At 50.4% G+C, this 26,923-nt stretch overlaps 2 protein-coding genes across 3 annotated transcripts; both read right to left on the bottom strand.

The window, feature by feature from the left end:
• Nucleotides 1–37: 37 nt before the first annotated feature.
• TM6SF2 (transmembrane 6 superfamily member 2) lies at nt 38–5,824 on the bottom strand. The gene is made up of 10 exons (XM_075175647.1): nt 5,710–5,824; nt 2,704–2,807; nt 2,495–2,592; nt 2,168–2,271; nt 1,962–2,044; nt 1,627–1,751; nt 1,407–1,508; nt 1,210–1,302; nt 1,013–1,132; nt 38–644 (listed from the first exon to the last, which is right to left on the bottom strand). Exons 1-10 carry the CDS (start codon nt 5,799–5,801, stop codon nt 438–440), a joined length of 1,128 nt encoding a protein of 375 aa, XP_075031748.1. The 5' UTR covers nt 5,802–5,824; the 3' UTR covers nt 38–437.
• A 2,196-nt stretch (nt 5,825–8,020) lies between these two features.
• Nucleotides 8,021–26,891, bottom strand: SUGP1 (SURP and G-patch domain containing 1). Of its 2 annotated transcripts, none has more exons than XM_075175608.1 (14): nt 26,822–26,891; nt 26,344–26,515; nt 25,624–25,727; nt 24,963–25,190; nt 23,057–23,180; nt 22,358–22,461; nt 20,532–20,655; nt 18,197–18,723; nt 13,249–13,355; nt 12,450–12,627; nt 12,086–12,192; nt 11,104–11,249; nt 9,421–9,604; nt 8,021–8,946 (listed from the first exon to the last, which is right to left on the bottom strand). In XM_075175608.1, the coding sequence occupies exons 1-14, from the start codon at nt 26,844–26,846 to the stop codon at nt 8,920–8,922; spliced, it is 2,157 nt and encodes a 718-aa protein (XP_075031709.1). In that variant the 5' UTR covers nt 26,847–26,891; the 3' UTR covers nt 8,021–8,919. The 2 variants fall into 2 exon arrangements, with proteins under 2 accessions (XP_075031709.1, XP_075031710.1); XM_075175609.1 differs by having other exon boundaries at nt 9,475–9,604.
• Nucleotides 26,892–26,923: the final 32 nt, after the last annotated feature.

Genomic DNA, 26,923 nt, shown 5'->3' with positions numbered 1-26,923 from the left:
CGGGGTGACGTCCCCGGCCAGAGCACGGACACGGGTTCCGAAGCCGAACCCTCGCTCCTTTATTTTGTAAACAGTGTTTTCCTGTGTCCTTCCAGCGTGGCCAGGAGCACCGAGGTGGGACGGGGCCCCCATGGCCCCTGGGGACCCGCCGGGAGGGGACCCGGCTCCTGCAGCCCCCCACCAGCGAGACCCCCCGAGCCTGGTCAAGGGCAGGGCCTTGCAACGATGCCCCCACACAGCACCCCGGGGTCCCCCCCAGCGCACCCACAGCGTGGGGACAAGGCGGGGACCGGAGCATCCCTGGGGACACCTCTGCCAGCCAGGTCCCACCGCAGGCTGCTCCGGCTTGCTCTTGCAGCGGAGAGAGGGGAGACGGGCAGCAGCCCCCCGGGGCGGGCAGGACACGGGCAGCAGCCCCCCGGGGCGGGCAGGACACGTCACTGGTGCTTCTTGCCCACGTGCAGGCTGGCAGGAGTGGCGGGCAGGAAGAAGGCAGGGCAGCGCAGGCAGCGGTAGGCCAGGAGCTGGGGGCCCAGCGCGTAGAGGACGTTGGTGAAGAGGAAGCTCCACCAGACATCTTCAGGGGTCTGGTAGGGGAAGGGCGTGCGGGCGTGCAGCGAGGAGCCCAGGTGGGAGAACTGAGCCTGGGGACACAGGGCAGGGGGTGGCACGGGGGGTCCGGCAGCAGCGGGCTGGCGCAGCCCAGCCGGCACCGAAGGGTGTTTTGCAGGAGCACACCCAGGTCCTATCTATAGACCTGCGGGCTCGCTCCAGCCTATTTCGGTCAAACTAATCCCCGGCTCCATTAAGATCCACCGAGGCCAAAGTAATTATCAGGCGGCGGCGGTGGGAACTGCTCCACATGCAGCTGCGGGTACGGATCTGTCCCCGCCGGCTCAGCCCCAGCTCCCCGCTTGCTCTCTCCTGGCTGGGACCAAAACCCAGCCTGGGGGTCCCGCTGTCCTCCCCCCCCGCCCCGCAGCCGGGGGAAGGACGATGGGGCAGCCCTCACCTGCGCGACAGCGCCGGCAAACACCAGGCTCCAGTCGGGCAGCCAGGAGCAGCCGGGCAGCACCAGCCCGTAGATGCAGAGGCAGAAGAAGGGGAGGACGTAGAACATGTAGATCAGCATCTGGGGGGGACACCGAGAGGGTCACCCCGTCCCCAGTGGCACGGGGGGGGCTCCAGCCCCGCCTCGAGCCCACTCACCTGCACTTTGGGGTAGGCGACGGGGTCGCGCAGGTACGGCTCGTGCTGGTAGATGTACTCGAAGCACGAATCGGCGGGACAGTCCAGAACCACCTGGGGATGCGGAGAGTGGAGGGGAGGTGGGCACGGGGCAGATGCACCCATCCCGGGACCACCACGGCTCCTCCGGGACCCCCGTGCAGGGACCCAGCACCCACCATCCCCCTGAAGAAGGTGAACGCGGCGGTGAGGAGCAGGACCAGGACCAGCCCCATGTCCTGGGGCCGCTGGTACAGGCGCTTGCGTTGCTCATCTGCAACCTGGGAGAGGGAAAACGCCGTATTTTCGGCTCCGCACCCTGTGGTCCAGCCCCGGGATGAGGCTGACGGCGCCCGGTGCAGCCCCCGCAGAGCCCCTGCCCTCCGGCTCCCAGCTCACCTTCTCGGGGCTGAGGCACGGCAGGGCCTTGGGCTGCTGGAAGAGCCTCACCCCAGCCCAGATGGGGATGAGGACGTAGGGCAGGTTGAGGAGGAAGGCAGGGCTGAGGTCGGAGCTGTATTTCCCTGGGGAAGGAGAGCACGTGGGAGGCACGGCGGAGCGCTCAGCACCCAGTATCGATACCTGCCGCTTGCCCCCAGGGCAGCACCTTCCTCCTCTGCCCATGGGGCGAGCGCCTGGGAGCAAACCGGCGGGGCAGACGGGGGGATGGAGGCAGCCTGGAGGGATCAGCAAGGGCTGGACGTGGAGCTGAGCTCCCCTCCGCACCCCCGTACCTATCAGGTTCCCAAGCAGGAAGACAACGATGCTCATCATCAGAGAGCCCAGCCAGAAGAGACCCAGGGTCCTGTAGCTCTTTCTGCAGAGACAGCGGGGTCAGACCCCCCTGCCAGGCTCAGAGCTCCCCTCCTCACTACATTGGGGACCCTCGCACCCCCGCGGGCCCCTCCAAGCTCGCCTCCCCGCCGCCGTCCCCGCTCACCTCTGGCCGATGGCCGCGATCATGGCGAGGTAGAGCCCGTAGTGGACGATGCCGTCCCAGTAACAGATCATGATGCCGTGCGCCGTGCGCAGGTAGGGCTCGCCCTGCCCGTTCAGAAGATAGCGGATGGGATGGGATGGGGGCAGGCGCCTTCCCGCACCCCCTCCCCAGGGAACCCCATGGGAGCCGGGGCTGCTCCGTGCAGGGTCCCTCTGCGGCAGGAGCAGCTTCGGGAGCAGGAGCAGCATCCGTGCTTGACCCGGGTGCACGGGGCTGCTCGTTGCACGGCCGGGGTGTGCGAGAGCCCGAGGGGGGGGGGGGTGATACCTCTCTGACGTAGACCTCCATGAAGCCAGAGATGTAGCCATCCTCCTCCAGCGAGATGAGCAAGTCGACAACGGAGGTGAAGGAGAAGACCACAAACACTGCGGGAGAGCGAGCCAGCTCGGAGCGGGTCCCACGGCTCTCCCCAAATCCCAGATCTCTGCTCCCTGCCCCGGCACGGGGTCAGTCCCCATACCCAGGGGGGGACTCACCGCAGAAAAGGGGGTCCTGGAAGTGGTTCCCTCCGCTTACAAAGATGATGGAGATGAGGCCGGCGAGCACCAGCACCCCCGTCAGCATCAGCGCCAGCGGGCTGCTGCAGAACAGGGGGAGGGGTTCAAGCCCCCCGGGCACAGCCAGGGGGTGAAGCCCCATTCCCCCCGGCCCAGGTGAAACCCCCTTTGCCCCCACCGATTTTGACAGGTCTCCACGAAAGCAGGGGGAACGGCAGGATGAGACCCCACACCCCGGGCAGAGGTGGGGTCCCATGGCGGCACAGGGTGCTGCCTGTCCTCTGCTGGGGGGGAACCGGCTCCTCCGGGGTCTGAAATAACCGCGCGGAGGCGAAGCCCGGAGGAAGGCTGGGTCTGACACCCAGGCACGGATGGGGAAGGGGCTGCCGCCCCGAGGCTCCTGCGCCAGGGCAGGGGAGAAGCCCCAGCGTGGCCAAGCCCCTCCCGCGCCAGGCTGTGGCGATGGGCCAGTGTTAGAAGAGACCGGGGGAATGGATTACAAAGCAAATCAGTAACGAGCAGATAGATTCTGAAAATGTGTCCTAGGAGAGTGAAGAAGTTGTAGGGAAATCTATCCCGAGCTTGCTGCATCCCCTCCAAGAAGCGCTTGCGTCAGCTGGAATAGCTACGGCTCTGGTCTAGCCAATACTTCTGCTAGGAAACACGGAAAACACGACGGTATTTTTCACTCAAGCCTTTAACACTGTCACCAAAGAAAAAGAAAAGGCAAAGTCGTGGCTGACTGACTGCACAGACCTGTGTTAATAGCTTATCCCGGAGAAACACCCCATGACCAGCCCGAGCGCTCCGCGGCGCAGCACGGCGGACGTGCCGACCGGGGACGAAAGGCCAGCCATGCCCCTGCCCACGGTCACCCCGCTGAGAACAGCTCAGGTCTCGGTTAGAGGAGGCTGCGACAACACCCGGCTCGTGTTTGCCTTGTGCAGGCGGAATTGTCCTTCCAGGGACAGGGACGGGGACGGGGACAGTGGCCGGGGCACCCAGGACCCCGCGCCCAGGGACAGGACGAGCATCGCAGCCGCACTGAGCGAGGCTGAGCTGGTCCTCGCCGCGAGCGCTGAGCACCCAAACCCAACACAGACACTCTTGGAAAAAAACCTCAAAACAATCAGATAATTGAAGTGACACCGCCTAAGTGCAATATTACTGGTGTATAATTAATTACTACACAACTAATTACTCCCACAGAATGATTCATTCAGAATTCAAATACAGATGCTGCGGTGGAGCAGCACAACGCCGGGCTCCTCCGGTCACCGTAAGAGGTGACCGTGCGTGTGATGGGGCTCGAGGCACACCAACACGTGCCGGCACCGGGGCCACCCCACGCACGTACCAGCACCTTGGGGTGCCACGCTCAGGGCACCCAGCTCACCCTGCCAGGCTGAGGGGCTTTGAGGCCACCATCGCTCGTCCCGCAGCAGGGACTAATTGAGAAACCGGGGGACGTACCCCCTCCACATCCCCCTGCAACACCCGGGCAGGAGAACAATATTGTTACGGGCTTCACTTTGGGGGGGGGGGCTGGGGGGGTCAGCGCTCCCCACAGACACTGAGGGTTTCCACCCGGTGCCGCATCACGCAGCAGGGCTGCGGATTTCATAGCGGTGGATCCCGGAGATCCTGGCTGCAACAGTGCGGTGCCGCGTGGGAGGGAAGGGAAAGAGGAGACCGAAAAGATGGGAATGAAAATCGGGAGATCTTTAAGCAAAGTTTATCAGGCGGGCAGGAAAGCCCTGGCTCTGCGATTAAAAGAAGTTTGGCTAAAAGCCCTTCCTGCTGGTAAAGCAAAGGCAGAAATCAGCTGTACAAAGAAATGTATAACGACTGGGAAAAGGAGGGTGAAGGATATGGAATGAAAGGATAGAAAGGAATGAAAGGATAGGAATGAAAGGATAGAAAGGAATGAAAGGATAGGAATGAAAGGATAGAAAGCGCAGCAAAGTGATGAAAGAACACCCATAGCTGGCAGGTCCTGGGGCGTGAGGCTGGAAATAAGAGAAAAGTAACCAGCCGGAGCCTGGTTTTACACAGAAGAGAAATAAAGCACCTAAGGAAGCGGGGGGCTCTGGCCGGCTCACCGGGGAGCTGGCCCTGGCTGGCGGCTGGTCCCGAATCCCCCGAGGCGAGGGTGCCGGCCGGCCGGGACGTGCGGCTGGGCTGGGGCATGGCGGGGGGGTCGCTCAGCAGTAAAACCGAAAGCGGGGCTGTTATCAGGCAGCGCGACGGTGGCGATGACGAGGCCGTCCCAGAGGGGTGGCATCGGCCACGCTGGGACATGCCAGCGGCCGAGGGGCCAGGCGGGTTGCGCTGGGAGGGGGAGATGGGGCTTGGAGGGGTCCCCAGCGCCCCGGGAGGCGCGGCCGCGCATGGAGGGGACAGCCAGTGTCGGGGTCCTGTCCCTCTGGCCCCGGGGGCTGCGCTGGCGCCAGGCGGCTGGAGAGGATGCTCACAAATCAGGGAGGTGCTGAGCACCCTAATCCCCAGGGGATTTGGGCTGTCGGCGAGCCCCGTTACGCTCCGCGTTGTGCAATGAGCCTGAGCAACCCTGCTGCGCGGCTGCTCACCGGTAACGGGATTTAACAGTCGTAAAGGCAGCCAGGAACCACGTCGGCAAAGTCCCAGCCTGCAGCGGCCTTTCCGTGGGCTCAGCCGGGGCAGGAGCACCTGGACCGAGCCCCCTGCCCCGGGCTGGACCGCGCCGCTCCCCCCGGCCCCAGCAGGGACCCAGCACCCTGTCCTGGACACCGCTCCCCCCTCTCCGGGTCTGGATGGGACCCAGTGGCCCATCCTGCGTGGGATGGCTCCTTGCACAGAGCCTTGCCCTGGACCAGACTGGGTGCTCCCACCCGGTCCCAGACTGGACCCAGCATCCAGGACCAGCGGAGGACAGGACCCAGCACCCTGCCCCGAGCCGGAACGCAGCATCCCGGCCGCAGAGCTTTGTCCCGGGCCAGCACTCACTCTGCCAAGGAGGTCGCGCCGTTGATGCCGAAGACCACGGGGATGGCGAGCAGGGCAGGGGTGAGCGCGCCCGGCGCGGCGGGGAGCTGCATCCCCGGCCCGGCTGCCGCTGCCGGAGCCCGTGGACTTCGGCCCCGCTGCCGGCGAACGGGCAGCGCCCTTAAAGCGCCAGAACCGCCCCGGCTCCCCGGGGGAAGGAAGGCCAGGGGGTCCCGGGGGGGAAGCAGGCAGCAGCCGAACACGGGTGTCTCCACACACGGGTCCATGCCCGTCTCCGCACTCCGGGGCTGCCTTGAGAAACGGCGCTGGGGGCTGCGGGGGAAGGACAAAACCACTCCAGAAGAGGTTTTGAAAGCTCGGGGACTATTGTGGGTTTTTTTTCCAATTCATTATGGAAACCTTAAGTACTTAAAAGAGCCAAGAGGACACACCTCTTCAGATCTGTAAGAGGAAGAGAGAAGGAGCGAAGCACATGAAAGCCAACACTTCATCGCTGCCTTTAATAATGAGTTGAACCGAGCAGAGAGCAGGACTCTGCATCCAGCCCAGCGTTCCCCCGACCTCCTCCTCTCCTGCTCTCTGCTCAAAACACGAGCATTTACCTCCCCACCAGCCCGGGGAGAGACCTGGCTCAGCGGTCCAGAACTGGGCACACAAAAACTTCCACGGTACTTAGCAGACCCCCAAGGCGGCCGCTCAACCTTTCCCCCTCCTCACAAACGTGCCACCGCGTCAGGTCACTCTTTTGCCCTCTTGCTTCAGAGTCCCAGGGCTGAACCGGCCGCCCTGCACTTTGCCCTGGGCTCGTTCGTCGTTCCTCTGCGCGGGAGGAACTCGAACACACCCCGTGTGCCTTGTCAGCACGGAGGTCGCGAGCAGGTTCGTCGCTGACGAGCAAAAGCTCGTTAGGCGGTGCTCGTTCAGCCTACGGCAAAGGGAGCGCACCGGAGAGCAAGGGGGGTTCAGTCTCCAGGGCTCAGACGTGGCTTTGCGGCTTCCCTACTTGTACAGGGAGATGTACAAAAAGCAGCATGACACCCTGTAAAAAAGAAAGGGGGGTGAAACCAGGTAATGTGGGGTGACTTGAACCAGTAACCTCCAGCTCTCCCCCAACACCGAACCCTCTACGAGTGTTGCTTCAGCCTCCCAGCTCTTGCAAGAGCCGCTCGGGGCAAACAAGCCCCAGCCCCTTTGCCTCTGCCCGGCCGGGTGGTTTCACGGTGCCCCCCCGTGCCGCGCTCACCACGGGCGCTCGTGCTCGGCCACACGTGTGTTCACGCCGGCCGGGCCGCTGGCACGGCGTTTGTACGGCAGGCACCGGGAATTTACTCTTTGATCTAAAAGAGCCCAACTTTGGTGACCTTCTGGGCACGCCGCAGCAGCCGCCCGTTTGATTCGGTTTCTGAAGACTAAATCCCCGCTTTGTAGCCAACGACGGCGAGGAGGAGGACTGCGCCTCGCCGGGTTTCTGCAGAACTGACCCCTGCCTGCTGCTCCCAGCGGCAGGGCACGGGGAATAGCGTGTGACTTACAATGCCGTAAGAAAATGCAAAGAAAAGCACCTATCGATGAACAGAGTTATCAAGAGAAGGGGCTCAGGAAGACCAAGGCCACTGTGTTGAAATAAAGGACTAAACCAACTTTTGCCAACGCAACATCAACGAAGCACACGGGGATCGCTGTAGTATCAGATGAGCTTTAAAGACCCGACGAGCAATAGCAGCCAGGCTGCCCGCTCACCCTGTGACCACCTCACCGTCCCTGCCAAAGGATGCCGTACTACACACGCTTGGAATAAAACAAGAGCCAGCGGCACCACCACGACAGGGAGAAACCGAGGGGATGGGCGTCCTGACTCACCAGGAAAGCGCCGTTGTCACAGTGACCTTAACTGAAGACCGGCCAGAATTCTTACCTCTGTTTCCCAACCTTCCACGGTTACTGCCCATGCCGATGAGCCACCCCAAGTGCAACAGCCCCGTGTAGAAGCTGCAGCGAGCGCACGCGAGGTGCTGGCACACCACGCGCTCCCCGGGAACAAGCCCAGCTCCGTGCTTCTGCAAGGTGCTCACGCATTTTGATTTTTCTCAGAATGAACCCCTACCGAATTTACTGTTTCAAATGTTTTATTGAAAGCCAAGTCCCTGACTCTACGTTAAGAAAAGTTAACAAAAGAGAATCACGTGCCAAGTATTTGGACTGAGGGAAAACAAATGCAAAAGAAACCATCTCTTAAGAGATCTAGAGCAGTCTCTCGGCCTACGAAAACCCACAGTAAGACCCCTCTTTCCAAAAATTCAGTGATTAAAACTAAGGAACAAATGAGGTTTATTTTATTTACAGACTGAATGAAGAAAATTTGTATTTGTAGAAGGGGTTCTTATGACAACAAAATCCAAATGGCCGTTGACAAACTGTGGTTGAAGGCTTGGCTCTTCATCACCCCAATCACAGAAAGTGTTAGCAAGTCTCTTCTTTTGCTAGGAAGCTGGGGGTGAACTTAGTGTTCAAGAAACCAAGAGGCTGTCGCCTCCGAAGCCGAATGAACTCGCCCTGCGCCCCTCAACCCTCGCAGCCACGCTCCACACCGATCCACGCCTTGTCTTCCACAGGGCAGAGGTCAAACAACTAGGCACTGGTTTTGCAATGTCAGTTGAAGGTCAGACTGTACCTTGGGCTTCACGAGAGCATCAGAACCCAGTTCTTCAGGGAACAATAGCCTGACTGGACAACAGCCCCAAAAGCTGGGTTGGAGACAGTCCCTTGTTGTATTTGCAATTTAAAAAAAAAAAACCCAAAACCCGAACAACCCCACCCCCCAGAGCAGCACTGAACAACAGAGGATCTGCCGTTAGGCAAAAAATGCATTCCTTGTAACATGGCACTGAGCTAAACAGGAATGGAGTCCCTGAACTATTCCTATTGGTATCTTTGGTGCTACCCTTCCCGTCAGCAGGGCACCGTGCGAAGATCTCCCTTCTCACCTGCTCTGTTCTCTCCGAATACCACCCAGGCCTTGTTACGACACGGTTGTCGTGACACTCGAGTGTGCAGTGAGTGGGCCTGCAGGCCTTTCTTCTGGGCGAGAGATGGTATTGTGACTTCAGTAAGTTTTACAATATTAGCAAATAAGAGAATGATAATGCAGTTTCATAACATTTCACAGTAAAATTACAATTGTTTTGAAAATACATTGTCCCAAAAACATTCTCAGTAGTAAGGTCGTCGTGGATTGTTCTGTGGGGAGTAAAAAGAGAAAATTAATCAAAATTGCTGTCTTCACAGAACAACGAGCATCTGAGCTTAATTATCTGAAAAAGCCACTAAAACGTGACATTTCTGACAGTGAAACCTGAGGTTTCCCATCAAAAATTACAGGTGTGCTGGCATGCTGAATGTAACAGAGGCAAATGCAAAGTTACAAGCCTTTTGCAAGCAGGAAAACAATTATTCAAAATAAACCATGGATTCACAGACAACCCATCCGCTTCCTTTGTGCGCAGAGTTTATACTTTGCACGGACCAGATAAAATTAAAAACAGGGGGTTTTGTATTAAAAAAAAAAATCGTAGCAAGGGAAACCGCACATCCATGGACGTCTTGGTAGCGGTAATTTCATTCAACATGAGAACAGAATCAAAGAGAAACTTTGACAGCATTTGCTCTCTTGGCTAAGCACTAGAAGCACTCCCACCCTTACAAGATACGCACAGCAGCCTCAGTGGATTTGTCACTGTGTCTGCTCTGGTTTCGGGACCACCTTACCAATGGATTTGGTCGGAAGCGGTAGGCGAGCATCATTCGTTTACGGAATGCCTCATACTCGTCATCCTCCTTGGTCAGCTCAGCGGGACGATCAATGCCGAAACCAGCTCCATCCACAGCAGTAGTTCCCCTGTTTGGAGAGAGGGAACAAAGCCTCCGAGGTAAGCAGATGTGACAAATCACCTTCCTCTTCACCAGAAATACCTGCTGCCTCTTGTCGTCAGAGCTGAGAGGACAAGCATCAGGCAGCACTGGGCATCGTCACACAGAGCGCGCTGCATCGACACAGACAGCTAATACTGAGCAGCTTATTGCATTTGCCACGTTTCTACATTGCCCTTCCAAATCAATGACGCTCGCTATTGTTAGATGGAAGCAGTAGTGTCAACATATATTTGCTTAACCTTTTACAGCCGGAACAGAAATACCGCCTATGCTTTGGATGCCTCCCTACCGAACGGGGCTCTGACTGGCAGACTAACCTTTGGCCACCAAATGCACTGATTTGTACCTCGCTGATTGGAGGTACACAGAACTGCCGAACAACGGGCCTGCCTCCCATTCCTTCACTCCAGACACTCCAAAAGCGGAAGCAATTCCTTTCCATCTGCAGCAGCACCTTCTTATCCATTCTGAGAACATCAGAGATGGTAGAGCCCAAGCAAATCATAACCCTTCTCCGACCCTGTGATGGAAAGAAACTGCCTTCCTTCTGTTGTTGTAAGCCTTGCTGTTTTGATTACAGCGATCTTTTATCACAGGACTTCTTTGAACCAATAAGCACGTTGCCAGAGAGATCTTCTTGTGAAAGAGGAGCAGAATGCGCTTTGTAGAGATACCTTCTATTGTGCAGTAAACAAATAACTGCTATTTCTAAAGGGATCTATTGCTAAAAAATAATTCCGAATATTTCCTATCCCAATATTTGGTTCTGAAGTTCAGCATATGTTACCAACAGATGATCCACCTAAAAAGAGATGCTCGTCTATTTTTGGATAGAATTCTCATAAAGCTTTATTATACAAAGTGTGATCGAATCAGAAAACTTCTGTGCAAAAGAGTGACCTCAAGGCAGTTGCATGATCACACACAAAGCTCTCTGATGTGGACTGAAACATCCTTCAAACACAGGTCTAGCAGTAGCAAATATTGGTAATCGCCTTTCACCCGCAGTACACCAGGGACTAGCTAGCAGGCACCAACGGCGCTTCAGATGCAAAAGGCATGTTCTTTAATACTTAAATAAATTTATGACTTTAAAGACATGACTTAATCCTCACATGCCCTGGGAGAGGTGAGGTGCAGACAAGTATTATCTTCATTTTATAGATGGGGAAACTGGGGAGAAGGCACCTCTCAGAAGAACGCACTATGCAAGCCGAGATTAGAAACTCTTGGCTCAGATCATACCTCCTGCCTGAGATAAAGCAACAAACCCAGGGCTTGGGGGGAGGGAACCCCAAAGAAGTCAGAAACGTTTTTCTCCTTTGTTGTGAGGATTCCATATTCTGTTCGAGTGATGAATTACAGTCATATTCATTGCAGCTGCTTCCAGGAGGCTAGGGTAGGAGCATCAATTATCAGCCCAAGAGGAAAGGACTAAATCAATAGTAGAAGAACTCTGCTTACTTGCTGACTGGGTTTTTAATCCCCTGTCCATCCGAGCCAAGTCCCTCGCCTTCCTTCCAGCCCATCTTCATTAGCATTTGATAACCTATGTTTTCCACAGTCAGTTTGAACTCTTTGTATTCAGAATAATCTGGTTCACGTCCTTCCTGCAGAGACACAAAAGGTAGTGTTGGTTATTTTTTATATGCACCTATCTGTGGGTCAGAGGAGGGGAAAACCAGCTTCAGCTACTCAAAGTTAGGATGGCTCTGGCAAACAATTAATAACTAGCACGATTTCTTGGGATTCCAGTTCTGCACCACCACGGAGAAGAAAATAGGTAAATGATAAAGCACTGCACAGCCCTATAACATAATCTGCAAGAAGCAGGGAATGCTACTGTGAGATTAAGCTGAGAAATATTTAGCTCCTGAATTTAAAGTTGCTCACTGGATCGAGCTTCAGATGCAGCTCTTATTTAAGCCAGGATCTCCAGGGAACGTCAGACCCCATGCCGGTTACATAAAAACATTATGAGGGATGGGCCAGCATCAAGAAGTTCTACAGTTTAGGAAGAATTGGCAGGTATTGAAGTGCTTTGCATAAGCATTTTGTAGGCTTTATATTTTCACTTTACTGCAATCATCTAGATAAAAATTCAAATTTTCCTTGCTTGGCATCAGCAACCACTTATCCAAAACAGGAACAGCAGACAAACGGTGGGTAGTCTGGGAGGCTTGTCTGTAATTTCAGCTAACCCCCAAATACTGTCCCAATAGTCTGTCCTCTAATTTGCTACAGCCATTTCTCTGCAAAGAGCGAAAAACTAACCCCGTTTCCGCCAGAAGTAACAGAGCTCCCAGTATAAGGGCAGAAGTACCTCAAGGCTGCAAGGTAGCTAACTGCTGCGAAAAAGGGCTAAGCAAGCTTGAGACCTTTCCCTCACTGCTACGGGACAAGTCTGAAGCATTGCCACTGCCCAGTGAAGTCTCTGCTATTTCACCTTCAATGCCTTGAACGTCTCCATGAATTTCTCCAGCTCGTCAGGTGGAAGAAAGTCTCCGATGAAATGTTTCCCTCTGCCCATCTGGGTCAGCTGCTCAGCCCACTCTGCTCAAGACACAGAGGAGAGAAACCAGCAATAACGCAGCGTTCTTTGACTTGGAATTTCAGAGGGTTTGTGAAGCATAAAGCCTCACAGCAACAGACGGTCATTATCTCCGCTCAACAGGCAGGGAAGCCACAGCACAGACCAGTGAAAAGTGACCCTGCAACTCCCAGGCCAACCACGCCATCTCAGACATCTCCCTCCGGAGGCCTTCGTACAACTGCAGAGCAAGACGTTTGCATGGCAGCTCCCTACACACCTCGCGTCTTGTCCATCTCCATGCGTCGAAGTTGGTGCTCCCACGTTCCCAGCTCACTGTCCACCTCTTCGTCGCTGTCATAGCCGTGTTGGTGCTGCTGAATTGCCTTTTCCCACATCATCTGCATCTCCTGCATGGCTCGCTTGTGCTTCATGATCATATCATACATCTGCTGCATCTAGGGGAAGAGATGCAACAGCGCACTCAATAAGGCGACCGGTTCACAGGCGGCAGAGCCCGCACCCGCCCCAGCTGCCGTACAGAATACAGGTTATGACAACTACAAATCCCAACAGGCAATACTGTTGCTTGATCTGATCCACTTGCTTCTCAGATCAAACAGGAGCATGACGTGCTGGTTCCTCCAACAGAAGTACCTTGATATTAACACTGAGGACTGCTGCATCTGATCATCCCCGCACAGTTTAAACATCACCCTCACGTTCTGGCAAAAGCCAGTTCTGCTCTCGTTCCCGCAAAGCTTGCGAGTATCCACTCACCTTCTCCCCACTGCTGAAGCAATACATAACCAGCTGCAGATGTGACACAACAGACCTTATAGATTTTGGGTTTCAGTGTGGTAGGACAGCAATTGGCTGGCTTAATTCATATTCCCCAAAGTCCTCTAGTATTTCTGCTGACTGCAGCATCACATGATTCTTAGGCATTCAGCACAAATCCTAGAGATTTATTTGTGGGCCACTGGGAAAGTTTCTTTGCTATCTCCACCTCCATTTTCCCGTTTAACCCAGCCATGCTGCAACGCGGTATGAATTTGGAAATCATTTCAGGCCATTACCTCCTGCTGCTCCTTCAGCTGTTTCTTCTGGGCTTCAGAGAGCTCCGTCACACCCACCAAACCAACCGGTTTCCCTTTTTCATAACCAAGACCCTTGAGGTCCTGAACTGTAATAAGCACACGTTAAAAGACTTTCAAAAACCTGAGACAGCGGTTGAGACCAGAGAAACTGTATTTCAAGATCCCCACATGAAGTTTTACACTCATTTCATGGTTCCAGCATTGAGACACTTAACTGAAGAACAACTGCCTGGTAGGACTTAGGAACCACGGGAGCAGGAAAGCTACTGGGTCACACCTCCTTCGCCAGCCAGCTCAGAGTATTCCCTCAGCCCGGTCCAAGGCTCTGCCCGCATCGCGTTAGCAGACTCGCAAACTATGTCTCACGCCCTTGGAGGTCACACTGCATGGCGATCTGCTACACCATGCTTTAAAAATTGTTCCTCCTTAAGATTAATTCCCCTCATAAGGCTTCCTTATGAACCCCAGCCACTGCAAAGAGCGATATTTAATTATTCAGAATTGAGTCACAAGATCGGAGCCTGTCAGCATATTGTCCAACCTGTGCACGCAAGTGTCTGCTGATTACTATGTAAACAGCAACTTCATTCAAAATGAAAAGCAAATGGCCACATTGGAATAAAGACATGAGCATTATGCTGCTTCTGGAAGTTGCCGTTCCCCAAGGAGATTTTAGTTTCTAATTTACAAGCTCAAGAAGAGCATTGCCAGGGATGTTGCCCCTGCTTTCAAAGACGGGGCATTTTAAGGCTCTGCTTGACAATCCCATTGATGTATCCTCCTTTTTTCTGCAGCATCCCCTTTTTGGAAGCTCCTCCTTTGGAATGATTTTTGCTGTTGTATCAGATAAGCCCTGAAATTAGATATTAACATTATCTGGGCAGGGCCAGGACCTACTGATTTAAAATGATCATATGGCACTCTGAGTTCAAAGGGCAAGATAAAGGAAAGAGAGAGGGGGGAAAAAAAGGAAGCCTATTTGTAATTGCTGCACCATGAAAGAAAGTAATAGAAACACTGCTGCGGCTGCTAAAAAGAGATTTACAATACAGATTGCCTTGCAAACGTGGTTCATATATATCTAGCAGGGCTGGCAGCTCCCCTCTCAAGCACCTCAGAGCTAAGAGCCCAACAGTTAAATATTTAAGGGATTAAAAGAAGACACACAACCACACTTGAAAGCGCGTTGCATTTTTCAATACAAGGAGAAAGATTTCTTCCTAATGACTGCAAAAACCTCCATTTGAATGTAAGTCCAGACTACAGTTAAATGATGCTTCATTAATTATTCATTATCTATTAATTATGAAGCCCGATAATAATAGGATCATTGTTCATGACACCAAATGACTACACAGCATGCTAATTAGGCCCCAGGGGTCATCTTCTCCCTTCCTCTTATTCGCGCTCAGGGCAATCGATCTGCGCACTCTTATCTCCCCTCCTTTCCCGCATGCTTTTGGCTGAGCACGCCACGATTGGAAAGTGGCTTCCTTAACTCCAGCCTCCCAAGGAGAACATTAAACAGCGCATCCACCCTCCCTCGCACAGCTACAGCCTCTGCACATTCGCACCAGCGCCAGGAGTCAACTCTGCAGGAAGAGTTATGTAAAACACTGCAAGAGGTTTTCCAAGAGGAAGGAAAGCAAGAAGCCCTGTTACGCTAGGCTTGGTGCTAGGATACGCACTTTCAGCTCCCCAGAAATAAGGACAAATAGAAAAATAAACCTATCTATTACTGATAACCAGCCCAATTTCTATCTCGGAGAGCACTGAGATTCGGAAACAGTTTTAATGAGCACACTATGCCTATTCCACGTAAAGAAGAATCTGGCCCCAAATGTTATGTGAGAGTGGGGCACTTCAGCATCAGCCCTAGTCAAAGATTCACCTCCTGCCTCAGGGCATGGGAAAGGTTTCTCTGAATGCACCGAGGAAGACTCCCTGCCCTTCACAGAGGTCAGCAGCTCTTTGGCTTAGTTCTGAGTTGCATAAACACTCAGGCTAAGAGCCAGGCATGGCTCTAGAGGCCCCGCGAGCTGGTGGCTTGCCAGCATATATAACCACCTTAAAGGAGAAAGGTGAGGCTGTAGCATCTTCTTTTACTTCCCAGAAAGCATATGCCACTGCTCCTTCTTGTGCTAAAACTACATCTGGTTTGTCTGGCTGCTCTGGTACCTTGCAGACTTTATGCTGAGAGATGCTGAAAGAGTCACTGCAGAAATTTAGCTCTGGAGGGTAATTTTGTAGTCTTGGCCCAAAGTATCACAAAACAAGCAAAGTTGACAGAAAAAGCGAAGCTCCACCCCAAGTCCACATCTGAAGATAGAAATGTCTATTCACAAATAAGATCAGTCAAGGTATTTGCATAAAAAGAGACAAGATTTCAAAGTTCCTTACACTGGTCTAGCACCAGGCAAACACTAAGCAAAAGATAAGGGGTTGCTTCTCAGTCTCATGTTCAGCAGGCCTGGGAAAAATACATTTTTTTTCCTTGAATGACATCAGCTTTGCCTATAGGGTTTATGGTGCAGTCTATCTGCAGCATTGGCAGAAAACTACCTGAAGGTTTATCCCTTTCCCACAAGCCCGAAGAGGAGCTTGTTACAAGAGAAGTGAATGTCCTTTAAGGACAGCAGGAGAAATCCCAATACAGAAGTGCCTGATTTTTTGCTTCATAGTCTGAAGATCTTACTCAATTAAAACTAATCAGACCCAAACCAATCCAATATTAGGTTTCAGGAAATTCTAATGACAGCCTGTAATTTCCCATTAGTCCACAGAGTTCACTAATCACAGTATCTCTGTTCTGTTCAGCTTTTCAGATGCGTTAGTCCCTGCAGTGTATATGCAGTTAAGTGTTTCGATATCAATACATTTAAGAAGAGCCTTGTTTCTGTCCAAAAGGGCTACATTTTCTCATCTCCATGATACTGATTTATTACTAAGAGTAGACAGGAAAAGAATCAGAACAGTCCTCCACTAAATCCAAAACAATTGCTAAGGATAAAAGACTAAGACGTAGATGTTTAGGTACCAAGGCATACTGTGCGACTCTAACCTTCCACAGAACCAGGGATGTAATTTGGAATTCTCTTCACCTGTCAAGTTGAAGATGTTAATTCTAAAAAGGGATTAGTCCATCTGAACCGATAAAAAAAAAATAATCCTTCCCCCTGCAGAGCATTAACAGTGCATTAACGGTTGATTTGTTATGCCTGGCAAATTGTTTGCTGTCCTTTTCTTCCACTTGACACAAAGCCCTGCAGAAAGTGAGTATGAACACAACGAGCATGTCCCTGTCTAATTAAGGGGAGGCTAAAAGAGCCAGGGGAGATTTCAGCAGGAAGCATGCTGGAATGATCACATGGATACCCTTGCAGCCCCCCCACTGCAGCAGGAGGTATTAAAGACAGAATCTGATGCTTGTTTTGATAGTGCCTGCCCAGCTTCATCATCGAAGCTTCATTACTGTCTGCAAGAAAAAAAAATTACTCTAGAGGTACAAAATCAGGAAAGACATTTGCATCTGATTTCTGCCTTACTATGAGCAGCAATTCAAGGTCAAATGAATAAGCCATCCAGGTTGGTATCTTGTCCTGTACATATGAGATGTATAGCCAAGACTTCTGTATAGGGCTGTGATCAGAAGACAAAATTACATAGGAACTTCTCTTCATCTACATTTGAAGTGCTAGATTACGAGGTAAGAGTCCTTCCTTCCTGACCTCCGCAGAATCAACGACACCACAGCATATACAGCCAGCCCTACATCTTACTCAAGCCTAACAATCAAAGCTATTAACGGCTGGCCATTATCTCCTCTAAAACCCAGCCAAAGCAGAAGACCCACCGACTTGCTGGAGCTATGAATTGTACAGGATGACCATGCGCTGAGATTTATCTGTGGTCTCATCCTGCAACTCAGAAAATTATAGCTTGTTTTCTATTACTTGTCCCACTTCATCTGTTCTGCTATTGCTTTTCGAAAAAGGTCCTTATTGAGACAGGTACTTATTACTTTTCCTGTGACTTTAGCCTCATACTATGAATTCTCTCGGTTTGCCAACACCGACTGCCTTATCTTGTGTCTTTTCTTTCTCCTTTTCACATCCTTTCCCCATACCACACTAATTGGGCAAAGGATTCAAAGATACCATCTTAAACGTCTGCATTCACCTGTTGTCCTTGAGTGACTCAATTTTTGTATGCACCTCTAACTGCCTGCCTAATTACCTATCTGCACATGCACAGACGGGCCACCAGAGTTCAACCTCTGAGAGCTCACTAGAAGTGCCTCGACTGGAAGAATTATCTTCCAACACTCAGAGAGAGCTGCACCTCCTGGGTGAACCTGGCAGGTGAAGTACCAAGAGCACGAGCCTCGACGCTGGATGAGGACTGTGAACCCCGTCTGTAATCAAATGAACTGAAACGGGTATAAACTGGAACTGGAAGTTATACTTGCGTCCACCAGCACTTGGGGAACAGCTATTCCCATTTAGCCTTCTGATCAGTTAGAGTGAGATGGAAGTGCTGCTCGGGGATTTTATCCCACCGTGGGGAATAAGCACAGTTCAGCCTTTGATATTTGTTTTCTGACAGACTCTCTTCCTGAAGTGAAATAGCCCTAAATAGTGTAGAGGCTGAGGATGTAATGAGCTATAGCACAGCAGGGTTTTAGAGATAGCTGGAGAACGATAAGATCCAATCCCTGGTGCCAGCGAGATAAAGTGGTTTATCTGGGTTTCCACACAGGGGAGAGTTAGCTGCTAGACATAGCTGAAAGATAGGGGGCTGGCAACCAAGGAGATTACAAGAAGAGATAAGACTCGCTGGGTTTTCTGTTTACAAAACCAGCTGTGCTAAGGCTGAATGCACTCCCCAGGAAAAACAGTTATTCAATACAATATACAGACCTACTAACCTGAAAGAGGGGAGGGAGAATCCAGCTGTTGGACAAGCTGCGGGAGGGGCAATTCAACCTTGTCCTCCTCCGGCCCCCACCTGCTCTTCCGCTTCTTTTTAGTAGTGCCTGTAGCAGTGGCTGTAGTTGTTGTTGCAGCAGTAGTTGTAGCCGTCTGATCAGGTGGAGTTGTAGAGGATGACGGTGAAGGTGAGGGCAAGGGTGAGGGCACGGGCAAGGGCAAAGGCGAGGGCACGGGCAAGGGCAAAGGTGAGGGAATGGGCAAGGGCAAGGGCAAAGGTGAGGGCACGGGCAAGGGCAAAGGTGAGGGCACGGGCAAGGGCAGGGGCAAAGGCAAAGGTGAGGGCAAGGGCAAAGGCAAAGACGGTAAGCACAAAGGTGACGGTGATGCCTCGGGACTGGTCTTCCTTTTCAGACTGGACTCTACAGGCAAGGGGGCACACGCAGTGCTGGTTTTGGCCTTACGGAACTCCTCCAGTTTCTGCCGGTAATACTTGTAGCCTTTGCTGTTTGGCTCATATAAAAACCTATAAAGGAAAAAAAAAAAAGGTAAGTTTAGATGCAACAGTCGTATGGAGGGGCTGGATATAGCACAGTTTGGTCAGGGCTTTTCTTTCCTGCAATGCTCTTGCACAACTAGCCTTCCCACACACTTCCTTGCTCTCCAGCACCATCCTGTGTGTATGTGCATGCAATGCAGGGCTCCGCGTGCTCTTGCAAGGTAGGCTGCAAGCCTTTGGGATCAGGAAGCGTATTTCCCATTCACGAGCAAACCACAGCTATTTTTGGTGCCAAATAAACACACAGTACTAAAAAGGATCATGTTACATTTGTGGAAACGCAAGGTCTTCTCCCAGAATTCACCTGCCTTCCAGAACACGTTTGGAAAAACTGCAAGGGTGCCGCAACATGTCGGGTTTCAGTCCACAGAAGAAAACAAACAGTCAGGTCTTACCAATGGGAATGCCAAACCACTGCCTAAAGAAACTGCTCCCAAGTCTCTATTCAAGCCAGAAGCGTTGACATTCCCAGTCTGCTTAATTACACCATGAGTCGTCTTTCTGTTCCCTCATACACAAAAAACATTGCTTTATTTGCTACCCCTTCCAGAAATAGGCATCTCTGACCTTTTGGGTAAAATAAAACTCCTTAGTCTCTGTGGGAAGAACATGAGCAATCCTCAATCTAGCAGCTACGCAAAAAAAATCAATATAGTCATGTTTGTTACAAACACATTACCTTTTTGGGCTCCCTCCAATTTAAATACTTCACACAGAAAACTTGTCTATTCCTATCTCCTCTACAATCTCCTCTTTTTAGAGGACCAGTTTAATACTTGATATAACCTCTCCTTGGGGTAGTGCCTGCTCCCACAAGAAAACATAAGAGATGACAGGCCTTTCCCATCTACCACTGCACAACACGCCCAGGCAAACACAAGCAGCTCTCTGACGTATTTTAAAATTCACTAAATGCGGTCTTGCATCCCTCCATTTGAATAACAATACTAAGGATTGCTCCAGGACCAAGCAGAGGGCAGGATGGGGCCCTCCCTATGGCAAACCTGATGAAATCCTAACAAAGAAGATGGTGTTTAACTTGACCGTGCTCAGGTGGGATCACAGCAGTGTTTTAAAGTAAATAATGACACAACTCAGGTATTAGCACATCTGTCTAACGTGATTCACAACACAAGGGGAGTACCCCAGAGGGCCAGAAGGCAGCCAATAAAATGCCAAAGTATCAGCAACAAAGTAAGGCTTGATGAGCCCCACTTCACTTCCAGAGAACACACCAAATTGTTTGTAAGAGCAGAGAAATGAAACATGGATGAGACCAAAGGGAGGCATTAAACAGCTGTCAGTGAGCACTAAAGAGAACAATTCACATCTGAAAGGCTGAAAACGATATTCCAAAGGAGGACCTAATGGTGAAGGAATGCTACCTGCACATTAGTGAAGATGCTGCATAAAGAGCAACCCAGGAAATTAATTGGACAGCAGCGGTATGAGTGGTGGATGGGGGCCCACACCAAAACACAGCTATAGGGAAAAGTATAAAGGTTAGAATTATACTAGTACGTTGCAACGGAAAGCAGGTGAGGAGGGTGGAAGTCGTAAATTAATTTTGGGGAAAGCAAATCGATTTCTCTCTCTCTGTGCCTTGCTTTAAACTGTGAAGCTTGAGAATGTAAAAGCATCCCTGCTATACAAGTGCGCTGTCCTTGTAACTTCAGACTTCTCACAAGCTTGTCTATTGTTTCCCCTTAAAAAAGAAAAAAAAGACCCATCCAAGCCCCCCCACATTACACTCGGCAGCAGGTTTCTTCCCTTACCTGAAAGCATGGTTCTCTCGGTTGTTCTGCAAGGCAATAGCTTCCACCTCGGGACCCCCGTCTGCTATGAACCTGGCCAGTTTCTCAGCAGAGTTCTTTGTCTCTTCGTCGTCTGGGGGTGAAACTTTAAGCAGGCTGTCAGTACTGGGCCCAACTCACACAAGCAACAGTCAAAGCCTATCTGTTCTAAGAACCCCAAGAGCAGAATAAGGGCAAAAGGTCGAGTTTAATTTTTAGAAATATTACACATAAACAGTCATAGAGTTTATATCACAAAAACATGATATGGCATAAGGTTGTACAACAACTTTGTAACCAGAGGAGTGCCCATTCACACATCAGCTTCCTCTGTGCCAGGAGCTAGATGAGAGCAGATTAACAGACAAACCAGCTTTTGTCTTCAAAGAGGGACACTTGTTTCTCTCTACTGCAGAGGAAGTCTGTTTCCTCCTCATGTCAGGCACTTTTCCATAGGGTTACACCTCAGCGCTCGCAATTATCTCTAGTTAAAGACTTTGCCACTGACGTCCCCAGGAGCAATGGGAAGGCCTTAGAAAAAGCGGCAAACGAATACCGCACCGTAATCCCACTCGTACCTACTGTCACTACACATCTGCAGGCCATTTTAGGGGAGGGCTGTAGGACAGAGGAAATTCTCCACGGAACAGTCCCAATCCTCACCTGGAAGAGGTGGCTACTGCAGCCTTAGCCCAAAGGCACAGAGAAGGCTCTGATCGTTAATATTTCAAGCATATTTGATGTTTATAAGGAGCCAGGCAAATACATTATTTAGCCACGACAGCCTTATATGACATTTGCTACCTGCACAGTACCAGTGCCAGTACTCCAGTGTGCTGGCACAGGACCAGGAGGCAGAAGACATGATTATAAGCCATGGACAAGTCATAACCTTTCCTTGCTTCAATATTCCACACCTGTAAAGTATGGATAATACTGCTTAGCTTCCAAACTGCTGTATCAGTTAGTTGGTATTGGTAACGAGCTCTTTCAACCTACAGTCTATTAAAACATGACTTGTTTGAGCTGTTAGTTCATCAGCATGACAGCTAAATTGCATTAAGACTCCTTTCCACAGCAAAGGAAGCTGACACAGAGAGGCTGAGTGATTTGCCAGGGCCACACGCAGGCCTGAAACAGAGGCTGGACCAGAAGCGATAAATGCCTGGCCCGCAGACCACTCTTCACCCACTAAATAATTTCTGTCTCTTAACACAGTTAACCAGATTCCACTGCTCACACCACCTGTCTGTTGGCAGACCACCCACTTCTGCTGCTTTCCCACCTGAAAAACACAGTCCCTTACTTGCAAGGATTTATGTCCCAAGCAGAAAATAAAAGCTTCAGTTAGGGAAATGGCAGCAGAAATGGGGATTACGTTCAACAAACAAACAAATCATTTTTATTGGTAACAAACCAAATAAGAACATCTGAGAAAAAGCACTTTTCCTAAATGCATTTTCAGGGCTGAAACGCTTTCCAGAACACACACGATGGAGAATTGTTTTAGTTCACTTTGTTAAGGATTTTGGAGAAATACAAGGAAAATCGAATCTTTCAAGAGCCCTTTACATAGAGCATGCTGTGGGCTTGGGAAACAACCATTTTGGCACACGAGTTTGATGCCATCATAGTGATGTTTCATCACCATCTCCTTACATTTTGAAATTTTATTTACAGGCAGCGGATTGACAGCCAAATATCCACTCCAACTGTTTCCAGAACAGACCTACCAAGCAGTTAGAGAGAGCGAAGAAGTCAAATTTAATTTATGCGATTCATATTCTCCAAATCCCAGTCTTAATTACCTTTCCGAGAAGAGGATGCCTGAGAACTTTGATTCTCTTTTCTTATCTCTGCCACTTTCTTTCTGTAGTAAAGGAATTCTCTGCTGTTCTTATCATGCAAAAACCTAGGGTGGAGATGGAGGAAAAAAGGGCAAAAAATATGCATCAACAACAACTATACACAAACATTGGTACTTTGGGATATAAATAGCTCTAAACAAAAAAATACAAAATGATAAATTACTCAGAATGCACTTAAAATGTGGATTACAAAGTCTTCAGCACGTATAAATACACATAGCTTTAACCTAAGGACTTGCATCCAAATTTTTTGTGTCACTTAAAGGGAAATAAATAACAGCGTCCTCCGATATAGGAGGGAATCCTCCGTCCACAGCCACACAGCGTGTCAATGGCAGAGGAGACAGAACCAGTCCCGAGATCGAGTCCAGTATCCCCATACGCTAGATTGTACAGGCAGCCAGACCTCCCAGGCTGTATTCCTAACTCTAGCTGATCTGTCTCCTCAGCACCATCACAGCATCACTTTCTGCTTCAGTTTCCCCAGCTATAAAACAATTACTCGCAACAAAGCTCAAATCCACCAAACAATAATTACGCCAAACACATCCACAGGAATTATATACAAAAGGCTGATGTTTTTCTCCTACAAAGAGACAGCGTTCTGCTTTGGAAGACAAGAGTTATCGCCACACTTACGAAAAAGCTGGGTTATCCTTGTAGTCTTCCATAGCGACCTTCTCTAATTCTGGTCCCCCTTCAGCCACGAACCTAGCCAGCTTTTCCACCACTTGTCGGGTCTCCGCATCCTCTGGGGGTAAAACTTTAAGCAGGCTGTCAGTACTGGGGTTCAACTCACACACCAAACAGGCAACAGGTACATTACTTCTAAGAACCACGGCGGCAGACAAAAGTAGAACGGGAATGGGAAGAAAAAGGATGAAATGGGGGATCCAGTCTTACACAGCTGAACAAATTACAATCCCTAGGTTACTGTCAGCACCTGCACTCCCCTAGCAGGAAGTTAGTATTTTGTCTAGATTTTTCCTACAAGGAAAAGCCTAGGATTTGGATCACCACAGTTTAGGGTGCAACTTCAATTGCAAGATAATTTGCTTCTGACAATTCTACTCCATAAAAAACACAATGGGGAGGAACAGGAATTTGGCTTTAACAACCACATTACTTGCTAAAGATTACAGATTCCAGTTCCCAAGACATCGCTCTGTACAAAGATAGCAGAGACAGATTGTGCAGCCAGAGCACATAGTTCTTCCTACTGGCATATGCCCATGTCTCAACCCTCACTTGGAGGGAATCCCACCAGAGATAAGAGGAGAGCTCAGTCTCCAAGAAACTGTATTTTGGCTTCTCTGCCAAGAAAGGAACCCACTAACACTGACAGTGATTACAGAGCTGATGCAGGACACATCCAACGGGAACTAAACACAGCCATTTGTCTAGACAACAATATTTTGGGTAAGGCGCTGAACAAAGAGCACACAGGAGCAGAGCTGTCCACACTGATCTAGACTAGATTGGAACCCACGATCTTTAAATTAAGGGTCCGTACTCCGTGTTTGCTCTCTGCAGCCAGTGGCCATTTCTCACACTCCTGCAGTGCACTTCACGCTTAAGTTCAGACTTGCCAAGATTATGCTTTTATAAATCCCACCAGAAATAGCTAGACATGTTTTTGTAAATATATAATGAAATAAATTATGACACAAAGCTGAGTGTGACTTATTTAGCAACTCCAATCTAATTTTATACTTGATTAATACGCACGCATGAAATTCAGATTACTAAGCAAATCTGCCTTCTGGCCTCTTAGCCTAGGTTATCCAGAGAAACTTGGTTATTTAAGTGCTGCAATATTCTTCATTCATTGGTTTTTTATCCTACTTAAAGCAGTCAGGACCTAGAGGTAAGATTTTCTAATGAGTATTTGAAGAGGCAGGAACTTTGATTTTACCTGGTCATAGTTCCATGCCTTACATGTAATCTTATTTATTAACACATACAATTTTTCCCCCTATGCAGCCACACCCAAACCGAGGACTTTTCATTTTCTATCATTTAAAAAACCTAAAATTCCATTTTAAATACAAGCATTGTATCTATATATGTTCTAGAGAACTCAGCACTAGCCATAACAGATTTCAATGGTACAAAAGCAGAATTATTACCGTTAGCAAACAATCAAGCTCCATTAAAAGTAGAACATATTTCTTCTCTACACATTATTTTTCACAGAGGCTTAGAGACTGGTCAAGCGCTTGCCTTGATAACTCAGAGAAAAATCTACTAGGCACAAAACAGACCCGGCCTAACTATGGCGAGCGACCCATCTCCCGAGTTCAGGCTGGGTAAGTAGTATCTAACAGCATTTCTGCTGAAGTCCACCAGCTGGAGTCCACCAGCATTAACTGGTGCCATTTGTATTTCATGATGCAGAAGTCTGCACGCAGGAACTGTGCTAAGAATATCAATTCACAGCGTAAGAAAAAAGAACCAACCCTCTACTGGGGAGAAGATTCTCCTATCACTAGGGGAAGTGGACCTGCACCCCAAAACAAGCAACGCAGTACAAGATGTCATTTACCTTTAATTTCCAACCACTGCTCATAATCTTCCTCCTCATCTTCATCTGGCGACTGAAACACACTGAGGCGGTTAACGACTGGGGTCTGTTTGGAATGGGAGTAGTTCTTCGCTTGGTGCAGCATGCTGCTCAGGACCTGACCGGGGCGCTTCCCAAACAGCATAGGTTTCTTCCCAACATTTGATGCAGAAGTGTTTGCCGAGTTATTAGTAGAACTTGGGGGAGGTTCTTAGAAAAGAATGAGGGGAAAATAATTCCTGCGCATCCTTACTGTTTTAATCTCAGAAGGTTACAAATAACAACTCAGGCAGCAGTACAGCTGCAATAGGCCATTATTTTCAGCGTAAGTTAAAGACACTGACTGGTAAAAGCTGCATAATGAAGTTAAAGCTGTGATATTTTTACAAAGGGAGATTCAAGCTAGAAGAGAGATGGATGCTTGTTTTACAGCACCTATAGAGGGAAAGAGGGCAAGCCTCCCTATCGCATCTCAAGAAAGACTTTAATCCAAATTTAAAGGGGTCATCATTGCTTTAGAACTTACTCGTACCGGTAACAGCTCATAGCAGGGTTTCTAAAGTGAACATACATGGAGGCAGCTCACACAAAGCTGGTATCACCAGGAGAAGGAAGGCCTCCTGTAGCTCAGAAGTCGACCTACCAGTACTTGACTTTTCCTTCTGCAGCTTGAGAAACTGCTGGAGGAAACTGCCATCATTAACAAACTTGTTGGAAACACAGGCTTCGTTGTCAGTACCATCATCTCTGAATAGAAAAAGAAAAGTAGGTGATGGTACTCATCATCCTCCCCAGCCCCCTTCACACGCATTTATTTTGAACAGACAACAAGACAAATGCTAATAACTACTAATCTCTCTCATCTAATGTTGAAAACACACCCAGCTTTTCAAAAGCACAAGAACCATGCAGCTTGCTGCTCACAGCATTTACCGAAGCTCTCCACCTGGCTCGTTTACTACTCCGCTGAAACAGGATTTCTACTTGCTCTGTTATGCTACCCTGCTTCCAAGAACCCCGGGCAAACATTTAAATGGAGAATTGTGCTAACTCTTACGAGTCGCGATTATAAGAAAGGTAACAAATAGGAGGCAGAAGGAAAGTGCAATAATACTCTTGAAAATATATGATTGCTGTTAGCACATATCTATTCACACTAGTATCTGAAAAATCTGACTAGGTCAATTAAAGTGCAAGTATCCTATTCCAACCTTTAATTACTCCATTATCAGTTTCAACTTTCTCAGTGTTTGCCTCCAAGTGCAAGAGCTTTGTAAAGCTCGTCTCTTCAGTTCCACTTGACAAACACGCCCGTTTTCTGTCAGCGAAGCTCCCATCTAAAAGCACCGTAATTCACACGTACTCTCCAAACAGAGGTAGCTGTTGTATGCTCAGGTAATTCTGTCTCGCTTGCTGCTCCAGCCTGGCCTCAATTTCTCTCTTTTTCTGCGCTATCAACTCCTCTTGGTGAAGAATATTCACGTTCGTCTTGGCCGATTTAGACTGCGCGACCCCAAACCACCGGCTCGCTTTCCCTATGGGAAAAGGGAGGGGGGGGGGGTGAAAATTAACGCTGCGGCGTTCGGGGCCTCCCCAAACCACCGCGCCGACCGGGGGGACGATGCCACGGCCCTGCCGCGGGCACCCCCCGACTCCCACCGGCGTCTCCTCTCCGCGGGCGGGTCGCTGCCCACGCAACGGCGAGGAGGCCCCCGAGCCCGGTGCGCCGCCGCCGCCACCCCCACACTGCAGCCGGCTGCCAGGCCGCAGGGCCGGGGAGGGGGGGCGGCGGGCCGGGGGCGGCGGGGCGGGGGCCGGGGGCCCGGCGGGACCGGCCGTACCTGGCGCATCCCTGGGGTTGTCCATTTTGGAGCTCCCGTCCCACGATGCACCGCGGCTGGAGGGGCGGGCGGCACCAGCCGGCTCTGCCGCAAAGGCCTCTG

Source organism: Calonectris borealis, chromosome 28 (genome assembly GCF_964195595.1).
Source record: "Calonectris borealis chromosome 28, bCalBor7.hap1.2, whole genome shotgun sequence".
NCBI classification, from domain to species: domain Eukaryota; kingdom Metazoa; phylum Chordata; class Aves; order Procellariiformes; family Procellariidae; genus Calonectris; species Calonectris borealis.
This window is presented reverse-complemented; position numbering and strand designations above follow the sequence as displayed.